A 15,601-nucleotide genomic window follows, 5' to 3' on the forward strand; every position below is an offset into this window, starting at 1 on the left:
GGAAACTAAGTTAATGTATATGTTTGTTTCAGGAAAAGGACGCAGAGGTGGATCGCAGGATGCTGAACTTTGCATATATGACTTCTTTTCTCTTGATTTAATGTGAAGCCTGTGTGTTTCTGTAAAATGGTCAATACTCGTGCATCTGACAGCTTTAAATTCAGTTGTCATATTTTGCACTTTAAACCGTTCATCTTATAAATATATAAAAACTCATGAAAGAAGCCCGCCTTGTTGGCACTCATGTAACGTCATTTCATGTCAAAACGTCTGTGAAGGTTCTCAGTCATCCAGGCCATCGTAGTCAAAGGAGCTATTTCCAAGCAAAGGAGCTTCTTTCCAAGCTCCTTTGACTTCATGTCAAAACGTTTATTACGATTTGATAAGATGATGAAATAGATTTTTGAAACAAAACCAAGTTTTTTTTTTGTGTGTGTTTTATTTTTAACATCTGCAATAAAGAGATAAAAGGTTAACTTGGTGAAACTTCTTAGCGGCCTCCGTCCTGAAACAACACCACCCTCACGGCTAAACGTGCCCCAATATCAAACCACGAATAACCAGTCTGAATACTGCGAGTCAGCCTTGCACACGATTCGTTGCAACTTGCAGAAATTCGCCCCAAAAGCGGTGTCCTTCAGTGACCTCACATCCTGTTTTCCCCACTTCCTTGTAAATGGACCGGTTTGGGACGGTCCGGGTCGCCTCGCAGCGTGGATCTCTTGCTGTGTCCACCGCGCGTTTCTCCAGACACTCGCTGCACGATCCGCAGTGTTTGCGGGCTGCAGAGGGCATCCAAGCAAACTTTAATGCAGCAGCTCCACCATGCAGGGGCTGATCTGATCCAGCAGAGAGAGTGGAGGCATCGGTAAGTCGGCAGCTCGCATGAATCCACGCTCGTTTACGCGATGATTGTAACGTCTTTGGACGCTTTCAGCAAAAAATGCGCCAAAATCTCAGTTTAGCGACAGCTTGCGAAACTTTTTGACGACTTTGAGCCATGTTGGTGAAAGTTAGAGAGACTGGAAAGTGCTTTGCGTCCACTGATCATGCCCGATAGGCTGTGATTAAAACCGTGGAAATCTGTGTTTTTTCTGCTCTTACACTCAAACATCAACAGTTGAAATTTTCGCATTTAAAGCAGCGCGTTTATCGCTTTGGTTGTCGGATTTGTTAAATATGGCTCAAGTGGGGCTGGCATGTGGTGGAGACACCTTTTAGAGGATTCACACACCTGGGTCTGTGTGGGCTGCATGTGCTGAAGGGTTTAAGCTGTCATGTTGCACATGTGTACTTGAACAGCTCGGCTAAATCCCTGCTACACATTCAGGACTGGCTTTGATTTGGACACTCCAATATATTTAAGATCAAGCTGTTGGGAAGCCATTGCTTACATAGAGTGTCAGATTCTTGCAGAGTGCAGCAGTGTTTCAGTTTTATTTATTTCATATCTGCCCCTACAAGTTTTCCTGGCACAGAGAAGCACCGTGTGTTCACTTTTAGTGACTTTTTAATGGTGATAAAGTGGTTTTATATACAGATAAAGGGAAAGTTAAAGGAAAAGCCAATATAAAGGCTGTTGGTAAGGTGTTTGGACAGAACTGCTTTTATGCACATCTGCTGGTTGTCCACAAGCTCCACTGGAGGAATTAACAACTTTAGCTAAAAGATATTGTCTCATATCAGATCTGATAACTATGAAGGGTGTAGTTTATGATTTCTATCCTTATCAAATCTGGAAGAGACCAATCTCATCTCTTATCGTCTTCATTTATGCACTCTACTTGGTTTCTGCTCCTTTACCATGAATTTGTGCATGTGTGAGTTCAGTCTGTGGCAGTGCTGAGGTGTTACTGAAGCCCAGGTTGCTTTGATAGTGGGCTCCAGCTCCCCTTGTTTTTGGGTTGTCTCACCTTCTTCTATAGATTCTTTGTGGTGTTTGAATCAGGTGAGTTGGCTGGCCAATCAAGCTCTAATAGTAGATGGCTGTGTTGACCTTGAATCTGATAAAAAATAAAGTGGACCAACCACCACCGATGCCAGCAGATCACAGACTGCAGAAACTTTACACTGGATTACAAACACCTCGGGTTCTTTGCCTCTCTGCTCTTCATCCAGACTCTATGCCAAATTTACTTCTGTTTTAAAAGAGGATTTTGGACCGCTGAGCAGTTCGTTTTCTCGTTAGCTCAGGTAAGACATTTCTGAATCCCTGGTTCAGGTGTGGCTTCCTATTATGACTCTCGTCGCTCCTTTCCTGAGGACCTCTGTTCCCGGTGGCTGTAGATGCAGACACCAGTCTAAGTTCACTCCTCTTGAAGCTCTCCCAAGTTCTTGAATTAACTTTTCTTCACAGTCACCTTAAGGCTGAAGGTGCTTGTGCGCCTTTTCCCTTCCAGTCAGCTTTCTGTTGATGTGCTTCTATACCGCACTCTGAGAACAGCCAGCCTTTTCAGCTGTGACCTCCTGTGGTTCACCCTGCTCGTGGAGGATGTCGATGATCATCATCTGGGCAACTGTGAAGTCAGCCGGCTTCCCCATGATTGTGGTTGCGTGTACTGAATTAGACCAAGAGGTACACAGTATTTACACTGTTTAAATAATAATTCACCCAAACCCCAAATGAAATCTTTGAATACTTTTCATTCAATAATTCTTTGAGCTGTAAACTCTGAGTTATCACATTGCAGTTTCTGTATAGCGAGTCTAGAATACGTAACAATTTCACTTTCTTAAATAACTGAGAGAAAACTTTGAATTTTTCCAAAGATATTGTGAGTTTTTGAGATGCATCTGATCAGAGCTGATCAAAGCTGAGGTCTATTTGTTTTCCTTTTTTTTTTTTTTTTTTTAATTAAAATTTTCCGTGGAATAAAAAATGCACTTTAATGTTAAACCTTTAAATCAAAATTGCAAAGAGTGCTAAATGAAAAAGTACATTTTAAATATTAAGTACTGTATTACAGACATGGAGCTCTTGATGGGCCAGGTCAGGCGGATGACGCACACAAAACTGCAGCTGTGACTGTTTTTGAACTTAACAATAGTGCAAAGGTTTCTGTGTATATTGCGGCCTATCATGCACTGATTGTTGCTTAATACTATTCTTATATTTATTATAAGTAATTAACAGATGTGTTTGGACTGGGGTCATGCAGAGTGAGTAGGATTATGATGTGCAGATTACACACTGTCTGTTTTTATTACATTCCTGATTATTGATTTGATAGATAAATAAAGCAAGTGTATAAAGTGCTTCGAGTCATATTGAGTGCATCAACAATACTGTTCCGGCAAACTTGAAAATCGGCAACATTAAGAATGAACTGTCAGGACTTAATGAAGGTAGATGTTTGCAGAAGAATCACAAGAGGCTTGGAATACGTTGGAGTAGAGCTGGGCGATATATCGAGTTTTTAAAACATATCGATATATTTTTATACGAGATATAAGATGTGACAATATCCTTTATATCGATATAGTCTATGTTACGTTATAATTATAGTTGTGGAGCCGCAAGTTTGCCTCTCTTTCGTCCACTTTTGTCTCTACGCAACGTTACTCCGCCTCGCCTTCACTGAAGACAACTCCCCCTCCTCCCCCATCGCTTCACAAGCAGGCAGCGACAAGACGGACACGGCAAATCTCCGTTAACGAGTTACTGCGCATCGCCCCATGCGTGGGGCTGGACGGCGTCAACGTGCTAACGAGCTAAACATGCTAACGAGCTAACAGCGCTAACCCTAAAATCCTTTCATTCTCTCAAAAGTTGATAGCGCGCCTTATGTATGAATTCTGGTTGTGCTTGATGGCCGCGAACTGATTTTATGTGGTACACGGCGCTCAGCAATCTGTCAAAAATGTTTGAGTACGACTTTGGTCAGCTACGGAGCTGCACCGCTTGATAGATTGTCGGCGCATTACGGCTACCGAGGAGCTTCGCGGAGTGATACGTACTGTGCATCAACGTAATATTACCGTATTGTGTGTGGATAAGGACCATAAATGGCACCTGTAAGAGACGTGGTTATGAAGCGGATTTCAAACTCCAGGCTATCAGTCACACAGTAAAACTTGGGAACAGAGCAGCTGTGAAATCTGTCTGTCTTTGTTATTACGCTCAGCGTCTTTTAGTTTACATTTTGACTGCACAATTGTGAGCTCTTTGTTTAGCACAAAAACAACCTTGTTTTCTTTTATTTATGGAGCATTATTATTTAATGAATGCTCATAATTTAATTTTGAGTAATTTTTCATGTACATCTGTGCTGTATGTTAATAAAAGTGCCTGTGTGACATCTGGGACACAGCTTTGACTAAGAACTCTCTTTTTGTTCTTACTTTATGGCTTAAAAAAAAATCGAGATATATATCTTATATCGCCATCCAGCTAAAAAATATCGAGATATGAATTTTGGGTCATATCGCCCAGCCCTACGTTGGAGCATTTTTCAGTTCAGGCGGGTTCGGTGACAGATCTTTCTTCCACACAGACACCTCATCGGTTATCTCACGGATAAGATTTTTGTCCTTGTCGTTATGTTGTTTGACTTGTATCTAACTTTATTTTCATCTCCAATGATGAAAAGCCAAATAGGAAAAAATTAATAAATAATAAATGGCTGACTTCATTATTAGTTTAGGTTGCTATCTCTTGAGAGACTATAAAATGAAGTCATTTTATGCCCTTGACTGCTATTGAAGGACCTTTATCGACTACACAGAGTTGAAGAGATCCTTGATAGCTGAAGAGCTTCCACTAGTGATGACACACCTGCGGGGTATACAGTGGTGACAAGTTATACTTTTTTGCATTTCTTCGTAGTTTCGGGACTTCTGAGAAAATGAAGGCGAACGAGGTGAAGCTCATCAGCCCAGGCCTGGAGGATGAGATGGTGAGTATCATTTCAGTTATTTCACTTTTTGGTTTTCTCATATCATCTACTTTTGGCATGTAAATGCACCAGTGTGTGTAAGTATTGTGTAAAAGAAGAGTGAGTTTCAGTCAGATGGGTACAACTGTTTTTTGTTTTTTGTTGTTGTTGTTGTTCTGAAGGAAGCAGGTTGTGTTTACTACAGATGGACATCAGCCAATGGTCTGTGGACTTGGCGTGTTAAAGCCTCAACTGTGTTACTGTTGGCCCGTTGGTTTACTAGATCCAGAAGTTATAATATTTAGACATGTGGGTGGAGAGCTAAGTTATCACCTAACACTAGGAAGCCATAAACTATGGGCAAAACGCATGGTGTTGGGGGAAAACTCTGTAAAAAACCCAGGAGAAATAAAGACACAATGAGACAAAGTTACTTTCTTTATCAAACGTGTACACGGGTGAGCTGCTAAGAACAACTCACAACGTGTACAGAGGCTGGGCACTTTTTATAGGAAAGACAGTGAGAACAGGATAAGAAAATACAAAACAGATAAAATAAACAACTCCATATGTGGCGCTAGTCTCGTCAGCAGAGAGCTGGGAGAAAGCTGTGACAGATAAAACAATCTAAAACAATATGTCCCAAAACAGTATGTCTTTGCTGAGAAAGTCTAAAAAGATAATTCTAAACTAATCTAACCATAGACAAAAGGGCATGCTTGCACATTTAAAAGAAGGTAAAGAAACATAGAATCATTTTTCCTGTAACACATGGACATGGCTAACTGGCGTTCAGTAACAGACCAATAAATACTTGGATGGTCTGAACCACTAAGCAGACAGTATTATTTGGCAGGCCATTGCATTAATCCAATATACTGATAGTTGTAACTCGCTACAAAGTAACATGTTTTTTGGTAATGCACTAACTGAATGCAATGTGATTACTGTATTAAAGTTGCAATTATGCCGGTACTTAAATTACAAAGGCTCTCCAGTTATCTGCACGTCAGGCAGGTAGAACTAAAACGGCATATTTTGTGTATCATTTTTGTCTGCTGGGCTACAGTCAGCTGATTTCAGTTAATGTGCAGAGAGCTGGAAAACCGGAGTGGTGTACAACATTTAAAGAGTGGAAATTTGGGCATTACCTTTTTTCTTTGCATGAGGGAACAAGAACACGATGCAGAAACAGTCGCATTATACTGACATCATCAGCTCCTTGCAAACATTAGACAGCATGCTAACACAGAGCTAGCTAAGAACCCAGAGTGTTAACGCTGAATGTTTGCCTACGCCAAAACCAGCAGCCGCCTGAACCTCAACAGGTAACAAAAGCAGTGATTATCGCTATTTTTGAAATATAAATGTAGCATCCATTCCTACCTGTACGTGTTTCTGAGGTAGAATCACCATAGTGATCGCTTTCAAGATTCTTTGGGCTGGTTTACATTATTGCTTTGTGTTCAAGGATCGTGCGCGTGTGTGTGTGTGTGTGTGTGTGTGTGTGTGTGTGTGTGTGTGTGACTGGAAACTAGAGATGGCACGATACCACTTTTTTTATGACCGATACCGATATCATAAGTTTGGATATCTGCCGATACCGATATGAATCCAATATAGTGTTTTTTAATCAACAAAACTGTTTTTTAAATATCTTGCTGCAAGTTCATACTCAAGTTTAAAACAACAACTACACTAAAGCTATTCTGTTAAACCTGTATGCAAAAAAAAAAAAAAAATTTCATAGTTCAGCAATACTGATCAATCTAATAAACTTAAACCTACACCATCCTCCCTATTCTGGTATTTTAAAGAGTACTTAGCATAAATATTAAGCAACCTAACTAATAGGGTTCCAACTCCCAGCAACAACAAAAAGAAATAAATAAAAAATAAGGAACCACCCCTCACGCTCCACCTCATGATGCTTAATCGACGTAATCAACCTTAATTTGATGCAGTGTGAAAAAAAAATGCACAGAAATCAATTCTTTTTCAAGAAATATTAAATAGATTCAACATCTTTCTTCAACAAAATTGCAGACTGCACAGATGGTACCTTCCCAAAGGAAAAAGTACTATAGCTTACTAGGGTATATTAGACTTAACAGTTACTATATACAATAATGGACTTCTATACATTTTACATCAGATTAAAACTTTGGGTGTAAGATTCAGATAAATATTAAATAATTAAAAGCTCGACATTTTAAATGAGAATAAGAAAGAAAAGTATGTCTTTGTGCCCCCTTTTCCCTGTTCATGCCCTATCGGCCCCCCTGGCTAAACTTTGCTAGATCCGCCCCTGCACAGTTACCAGCGTCAGCTACGTAGAAAAAGATCCTGGAGTAGAAAGTAATATTAAATACATTCTAACAACAGCTGATCAAGCTTAAACGTGCTGCTGTTGTTCAGCTGCTGGTTTCCTCTTTCTGGTGCAAAGTGGGCCAAAAGCAAACAAGAGAGACGAACTCGCGACAGAAAAGCCGATCAGCTGATAGTTAAGCAGTTTCATGATTGAAGTAGCAGCGAGAAGAGGCAGTCGCTCCATATATCGCTTGTTAAGCTTAACGCAGGAATGCTTTACAAACATTCAGAGATGGACTTACACACTTGCTTTACTTCTCTCGGGGATAACTTTGTCGGAGATGAAATGCCGGGTTGCTAGCGAAGCTCCAAATGCTATCCAGACCACCGACAGGTCCCGCATGCCACAGCCGCTCTATCACGTGATGCATACTGCTCCGACGTGCTAACGTTCTGAGGTGAGTTACAGCGTGTTGCAAGTTTTGTGAGGTGCTTTCGTGATATTTAATGGATCGGATTACATTTTTTATTTTTCTCCGATATCCGATCCAGTAATTTAGGTCAGTATCGGACCGATACCGATACATAATATCGGATCGGTCCATCTCTACTGGAAACTAAAGCTTATGTTGTTAACTGGTAATTATGTGAGAGTGCGAGTAATGCAAAAGGAATGTAGTGATTAGCAGAGGTGGCAAAAGTACAGAGATTTTGTATTTAAGTAGAAGTACAGATACTGTTTAAAAATACTCTAGTAAAAGTTGAAGTACTGATTCAACTTCTTTACTCAAGTATAAGTGAAAAAGTACAGGCTCTGAAATGTACTCGGAGTAAGAAAGTAGCTCTTTGAAGAACCTTTCTGCCAGCTGTTTCATGCAAAGTTTTCAGTTTAATTTTTATTTTTTGCCCATTTCTTCCACATTATCAGTGTGGTCACTGATTTTCCTTGCCGGTTTGAGCTGTGTTTTAGCTCAGTGAGATGAGCAGCCGTTCTCAGACTGCGAGGCCCGGGTTCAAATCCCGCTTATGGCAACATTTCTTTCAGTTAACAGTTAAACTTTTTTTTTTTAACACTTTTCAGCAGAAATTCTGCTCATTCACCTCTTTTCAGCGCAACGTTCTGCTTCTTTCCATCTTTTCTGCAGAAATTCTGCTCATTAAACTCTTTTCAGCAAAATTTTTAGCCTTTTCACCTCTTATCAGCACAAATCTCAGCAGCTTCTGCTCATTTCAGCAGAATTGTCAGTCTCTCCACCTCTTCTTTGTGAGAATGAGTTTGGCTCAGTGAGCTGAGTAGCTGCCGTGAGACCAGAAGGGCCAGGTTCGAATCCTGCTCACGGCAAAAAAAAAATTTCAACACTTTTCAGAAAAAATTTCTCCGTCTTTACCCCTTTCAGTAGAATTTTTTGATTTTCACCACTTTTCAGCAAAACATTTCTGCTTCTTCACCTGTTTTCAGCAGAATTTTCAGTTTCTTCACCGCCATGCAACTTTTTGCAACTTTTCAACCTTTTCAGCTTTTTTTCAGCATTAAGGCATCCACACAGCATTTTCGCAGGAAATGCAAATTTTTGTAGTTCTAATTGTAGTCAGCCTGAATCTGTTTAATAGAATATGAATTTAACCACAATAAATTCAAAATACACAACTTTATTCAACCAGATGTCAGCAGATGTTACTGATTTCCATCCTCGATACAGTACACAGTTTATGCTGTCTTTATATTAGACACTATAAAGTTGGTATGAAGGTGAATTCAGTGAATGGATCTCAGCATCATCATCTCTGCCACCCTTCATGTAACCTAACTCTGACCATGAAACCTTAGCCACTGTGCACCGGTCACACACTGTTCTTTACTTTAAACTCATCACAGTGCAGCAAACAAACCTGTTTATCCTGTGCTAACTTGCAGAGGATTTTCGTGTATCCTTTAAATAGCACAGTTAGTCTACCTCAGTTTGTTTTTCATATTGTGCAACCTGCTGCAAAACATCATAATGTGACATGTACAGACCCAGTATCTGATTTAAAAAAAAAAGGGGACTTACATGTAAGATTTACATTTCCAGTTAGTCAAACACCAATGAGCCATCCTTACCTTTAAATCTAACCTCTCTTCCTTTCCTGTCTTTGTCATCTTTCTCCATCTCTGAGTGAAGTTGGCTCTCTTTCTTTTCTCTCCTTGTGAAAACCAGCAGCTCGACCTTTAGTTAGCAGATAAACTGCACACAAACTGTTTGTGTGTTTGCTGATAGAAATGCTGTATTTGAAATTAGCTGCCATTTACAAAACATTACTGCCTTTATGCTCGCTCATCTTTCGTGGGGCTAGCTAGATGCTGAAGTACTGCAACTTCTGGACACCTGCAGTCATTCTGGTACTGTACCAAAAAAAAAGAAAACACGCCTCACTTTAATCCCTTTAACTTTACCAGGCAGTTTTTTTTACATCTTTAATCTCTTTTTATGGCACATCACTTGCCGAATAGTACTGGAACAGGATGGCCTTTCATGTGTTACTGTTTAGGCTCAAGTCGGTTTGATATCTGAAAGTCATGAAATAATAACTCTCCTCAAATGCCTTAAACCTAAGGTAATGAGTCTGTTTTGAAAATATAAGGATTAGAAAGTACAGATATTTGTTTAAAAACGTAGAGCGTAAAAATAAAAAGTTGTTTAAAAAAAAAAAAAAAACCTCAAGTAAAGTACAGATACCTATGGAAGCCCGTTTCCGCCACTAAACCCCCCCCCCCCCCCCCCCCAAAAAAAACAAGTATCCATAGGTCAAAATTTCGAGTTATTTTCTCGAAATTTCGTGTTAGCTCTGCCAATCAGTAATCTAGGTGAATGAGGTCACTTTCTTGTTACCTGGAAGCATATGGCGCAGAGTAACGCGCACTATAACCGGATCGCAACAAATTGGCTCTTTCGCGAGTACGTTTGCTGATAGTAACGCCATGTGATTCAGCTAATAACACAAGGATTTCATCATTTTTGAAGCCACGCTGAAAATACTCAGCAATCTGTGGATTCATGACTGGATGTAATACTGGTAGCTTAGCTGTAGCATTTGTAGCTGAAGGTTTCAGCTTCCGGGTAACAAGGAAATGACATCATTCACATAGATTACTGATTGGCAGAGCTAACTTGAAATTTCGAGTTACTTTTCTCAAAATTTTGAGTTAATAAGTTGAAATTTTAAAAAATAACTCAAAATTTCAAGTTATGGATTTATTTATTTATTTATTTATTTATTTATTTATTTATTTTTTTTTTTTACTTGCGGAAATGGGCTTCCATAGATACCTGAAATTTCTACTTAAGTACACTTAAAAAGTATTTGTACTTCGTTACTTCCCACCCCTATGATTACGGTAGTATCAACAGTTTCTTTATACTGGGAGCAATTAAGTATGCATCCTTCTTAAAAAAGGTAACTAGTAATGGGGTGGGGGGTAATTGATACAGCATAGCTGCATTTTGTGTTGCGATATTGTATCGATATAGACACCAAAAATTTTTTTTTTTGTTAAATTAATTAAAATACGATGGAAAAACTACAAACTTAAACTCTGATAATTAAATACACTCAACAAAAATATAAACGCAACACCTTTGTTACTGCTCCCATTCCCCATGGGATGGACGTAGAGACCTAAAATTCATTCCAGATACACAATATAACCATCCCTCCCAAACAGTGGTCACAAATCAGTCCAAATGTGTGGTAGTGGGCACATCTGCTATATTGAGATAATCCATCCCACCTCACAGGTGTGCCACATCAGGATGCTGATCTGACATCATGAGTAGTGCACAGGTGTACCTCAGACTGCCCACAACAAAAGGCCACCCTGGAATGTGCAGTTTTTTTGCGCTATTGGGGGTCTGGGGACCCAGAACCGGTCAGTATCTGGTGTGACCACCATTTGCCTCATGCAGTGCAACACATCGTCGCATGGAGTCTATCAGATTGTCAATTGTGGCCTGTGGAATGTTGGTCCACTCCACTTCAATGGCTGTGCGAGGTTGTTGGATATTCGTGGGAACTGGTACACACTGTCGTATACGCCGGTCAAGCACATCCCGAACATGCTCAATGGGTGACATGTCCGGTGAGCATGCTGGGCATGCAAGAACTGGGACATTCTCAGCTGCCATCTGCCCTGAACAATGTGAACCATGATTCATCCGTGAAGCGCACACCTCTCCAACGTGCCAGACGCCATCGAATGTGAGCATTTGCCCACACAAGTCTGTTACGGCGACGAGCTGGAGTCAGGTCAAGACCCCGATGAGGACGACGGGCATGCAGTTGAGCGTCCCTGAGACGGTTTCTGACAGTTTGTGCAGAAATTGTTTGGTTGTGCAAACCAATTGTTCCAGCAGCTGTCTGGGTGGCTGGTCTCAGACGATCTTGGAGGTGAACCTGGATGTGGAGGTCCTGGGCTGGTGTGGTTACACGAGGTCTGCGGTTGTGAGGCCGGTTGGATGTGCTGCCATATTCTCTGAGACGGCTTATGGTTGAGAAATGAACATTCAATGCACGGGCGACAGATCTGGTTGACATTCCTGCTGTCAGCATGCCAATTGCACGCTCCCTCATTGCTTGTGGCATCTGTGGCATTTTGCTGTGAGACAAAACTGCACATTCCAGGGTGGCCTTTTGTTGTGGGCAGTCTGAGGTACACCTGTGCACTACTCATGATGTCAGATCAGCATCCTGATGTGGCACACCTGTGAGGTGGGATGGATTATCTCAATATAGCAGATGTGCCCACTACCACACATTTGGACTGATTTGTGACCACTGTTTGGGAGGGATGGTTATATTGTGTATCTGGAATGAATTTTAGGTCTCTACGTCCATCCCATGGGGAATGAGAGCAGTAACAAAGGTGTTGCGTTTATATTTTTGTTGAGTGTATGAATTACTGTTAAATGTGAATTTCTTTTTATGTAGACAGCATTGATGTTCGTTTTTTTTTTTTTTTTTTTTTTTTCAATGATTTGTCGCAGTTAATTGGTGTATTATCAGAAACAGATTGCACGTAATTACCATTCATTCACAGACTGATAGCAGACTGTCTTACATTTAAAGCAGGTTTTAAGGACAGTGTTGGTACGCTTGATGATCTCATTTTGCAGCCAAAAAATAACTGACGTGAGATAACTTTATCGTATTGCAACAAAACAGATACTGATAAAGTTTAACTTTGAGGACATAATTTGTAGTTGAACAACATATGTCACTGCAGTGCTCAGCAGGTCACACAATGTTAATAATCACAGTAATATTGTATTGTGGGTTGTCTACTGAGTCCCACCTCTAGCTAGCTGTGCATTAACATATAAGATGTAAATCGGTGTTAGACTCCAGATTAGGATAAGTCACTAATATGTTTTTCCAATTCTCTTAGTATTTATTACACATTGAATATCTTTGATTTCAAATTCAGTTTCAGTTAGATGAAATAATGCAGGTTTTGTCCGTCCATCCCTGGTTTGAGACTGGGGGGAGGCACCAGCTTCAGGGGGGGGGTCACAAGCTAGCGAGCTCCTTGTGCCGGTCCCAATCACAGATAAAAGGGTGGATTGCAAGAAGGATGCCATTCCTGATGCATTCCAGTGCACACCATCCACCTGCTTTGGGAAATACTTACTAGAGAATCACTTGTCTATTAATTAATCTGTGGCTGAAATAAGTCCTTGAATCCAGCATATTACCAGGTGTTTTACAGACAAGAGACAACTACGCAGCCATGTTAACATGTTAGCGTATCTGTGCAGGAGGTGTCGGGTTACAGACCCTGTCTGTGGAAGATGATCCTGGTGGGCGCAGGTGTTATTTGCTCTGGTGGTCTCCTGCTGCTGCTCCTCTACTGGTTACCTGAGTGGGGTGTGAAGAGCACCTGTACTCACACCACGCTGAAGGACGCACACACAGTGCTGCTCAGGACAACGGTATGTGCTGTAGTTTAATATTGAAATGAAGCATTTTATTTCTGTGGCACACATACTGTTCCATACTGTGTCTGATAAATTTGGTGTGGCCTCACGAACAGGAAAACTGTGCTGCTTTATATTGTTACCTCAGGATGAGTTCAGACAGTGGTTTCGAGCCAAAGTGCATGTGATGTTGGCTCCTGGGAAGAAGCCCTTTGACAGTTTGGCTTCCCAGCCTGAAAGCCAGGTAACAAATGGAGACGGAGACCTTGGTGTCAGCGCTGTACACGAAGACTGCTACGGACAGTTTTCTCACAGGCAGCTGGTTCAGGTACTTTAGTATGAAGCCGTGTCTCCTGTTACCATTTGATAGTTTTCTAACTAACCCATTTTAAACAAATCTGTTTCACAGACTAAGTGTTTGGATTCTCCCCTCTCCCCCTCTCAGGTTCACTATTTCGTCCACCACAGCGCTCGATACTACTGGAATGATGTGATGCAGAACTTTGAATTATACAAGTAAGCATCCCACTGAGTATGTGTGCTGTAGTCTTGTGTTCAGAATATTTGATGTGCTACATGTATTACAGCTTTTTTTTTTTTTTACAAATTCAGTTAAATTATATGAATATATAAATTTATATATATATAAATTATATATGCTATATATATTATATATGCTTTAAACGTAAAAGCGTGAGGAGGTGTAACAGAATAGTTTTTTTTGTTGATTGCATAGTTTTTGCCAGGTTCTGCATGATCAGATACACACCGATAAGGCATAACATTATGACCACCTGCCTAATATTGTGTTGGTCCCCCTTTTGCTGCCAAAACAGCCCCCACCAAACAATGGATCCTTTAGGTCATGTAAGTTAGGAGGTGGGGTGTCCATGGGTCCGACTTGTTTCTCCTGCACATCCTGCATACATGAAGCAGTGACCCCTGCAGACCGAGAACGCCCCACGATAGCTGCAGCTTTGGAGATGCTCTGACTCAGTTGCCCAGCCATCACAATTTGGCCCTCGTCAGACTCTTAAATCTTCACACTTCCCAGATTTTCCAGCTTGTAACACATCACCTTTGAGGACAAAATGTTCACTTGCTTCCTAATACATCCCACCCACTCACAGCTGCCACGATGAAGAGATAATCAGTGTTATTCACTTCACCTGTCAGTGCTCATAATGTTATGCCCGGTCGGTGTGTGTGTTGCTCTGCTCAGCTGCAGTTGACATGAATTGTATTCATTTTCTAGAGGCCTGGAGGATGTGAATGTGAGCTGTGCAAGCCTTCACTCTGAGCACAGCTCTGGGCTTTCTAAAACATTACAAGACTACAGGTACATGCTGGGCTTTCTTACAGGCTGTTTTCTTAAGTTATTTGCTCATTTAAAAAAAAAAATGAAGAAGCAGCAGATGGATTTTTCATGATGGACAAATTGGATTCTTCTTTATCAGGAGGCTGTTTTTTGGGGAGAATGAGATTGCAGTGAGAGTGCCCTCTCTGTTAAAGCTTCTGGTAAAGGAGGTGAGTTTCAAGCTCTTGCATAACATATTTTCTTACAGCACATCTATCATTTCTTCTAATTCCCCCTGTTTGCATGTTTTTTTTTTCAGGTCTTGAACCCATTTTACATCTTCCAGCTCTTCAGCATTATTCTCTGGAGCTTTGAAGATTATTATTATTATGCCTCGGCCATTGTTTTAATGTCCATCATTTCTATCGCTACCTCACTGTACACCATTAAAAAGGTGGGTCATGCCTGAGACGGCTCTGCTCTCGGTCACCCGTTTTCAACGCAGTTGTGTTCTGGTGCCTTTCAAGAGCTGTTTTTCTTCTCCTTTCAGCAATACGTCATGCTGCACGACATGGTGGCAGCCCACAGCGTGGTTCGTGTTTCTGTGTGCAGAGGGAATAAAGGCATGTTTTCATCTCTGATCATGACACACAGCTAATAGCTGCTTTGCCTTGTGACTGGCTACAGAGACAGTGTGTATCCAAAGTCTTCTTTCATGATCTTGACCACAGATATTGAACAGGCCATGTCAACGGAGCTCGTGCCCGGCGATGTCATCGCCATTCCAGCGAATGGGATGATAATGCCGTGCGACGCAGTGCTCGTCTACGGAACCTGCATTGTGAACGAGAGCATGCTGACAGGTGAGACTGCTCTTCGCCGCGCTCGCCGTGGAGAAAAGTTACTACCGTTCTTCCAGGAATCAGTGGTTATCTCTCGTCACTTATCTCTTTACACTTTATGACTGTTCGTGAGAGGCAGCTGGTACTTCCGTCACTGCTACAATATATCAAAGATTAAGCTGGCTTTGATTTTTAGCTCGTCTAGCTGAAGGACTGATTAGCTTATGCCACGGCGAGGCGTTCTTTGCCCGTCCACAGTTCAGAAGAACTTAGGTCACATTTGTCATTTTACAGGGAATAACCTGATGAGCTATTATGTCATCATTA

The 15,601-nt window shown here is 41.1% G+C and overlaps 1 protein-coding gene across 5 annotated transcripts in view; it reads left to right on the plus strand.

The window, feature by feature from the left end:
* Positions 1-661: 661 nt before the first annotated feature.
* Positions 662-15,601, plus strand: part of LOC113010567 (probable cation-transporting ATPase 13A3) — a 29,986-nt gene continuing 15,046 nt past the window's right edge. For 2 of the 5 annotated variants that reach the window (XM_026149684.1, XM_026149685.1), the window contains exons 1-10: positions 662-868; positions 4,826-4,895; positions 12,977-13,150; positions 13,284-13,463; positions 13,581-13,651; positions 14,391-14,474; positions 14,593-14,662; positions 14,752-14,886; positions 14,983-15,055; positions 15,164-15,295. In XM_026149684.1, coding sequence (XP_026005469.1) covers positions 810-868; positions 4,826-4,895; positions 12,977-13,150; positions 13,284-13,463; positions 13,581-13,651; positions 14,391-14,474; positions 14,593-14,662; positions 14,752-14,886; positions 14,983-15,055; positions 15,164-15,295 — 1,048 coding nt within the window. In that variant the 5' untranslated portion in view covers positions 662-809. Of the gene's footprint in view, positions 869-1,860; positions 2,194-2,226; positions 2,576-4,825; positions 4,896-12,976; positions 13,151-13,283; positions 13,464-13,580; positions 13,652-14,390; positions 14,475-14,592; positions 14,663-14,751; positions 14,887-14,982; positions 15,056-15,163; positions 15,296-15,601 lie in introns of those variants that run through there. The other 3 variants (XM_026149683.1, XM_026149682.1, XM_026149681.1) reach the window with 3 other exon arrangements.

This window comes from Astatotilapia calliptera, chromosome 18, assembly GCF_900246225.1.
Source record: "Astatotilapia calliptera chromosome 18, fAstCal1.2, whole genome shotgun sequence".
Taxonomy (NCBI): Eukaryota; Metazoa; Chordata; class Actinopteri; order Cichliformes; family Cichlidae; genus Astatotilapia; species Astatotilapia calliptera.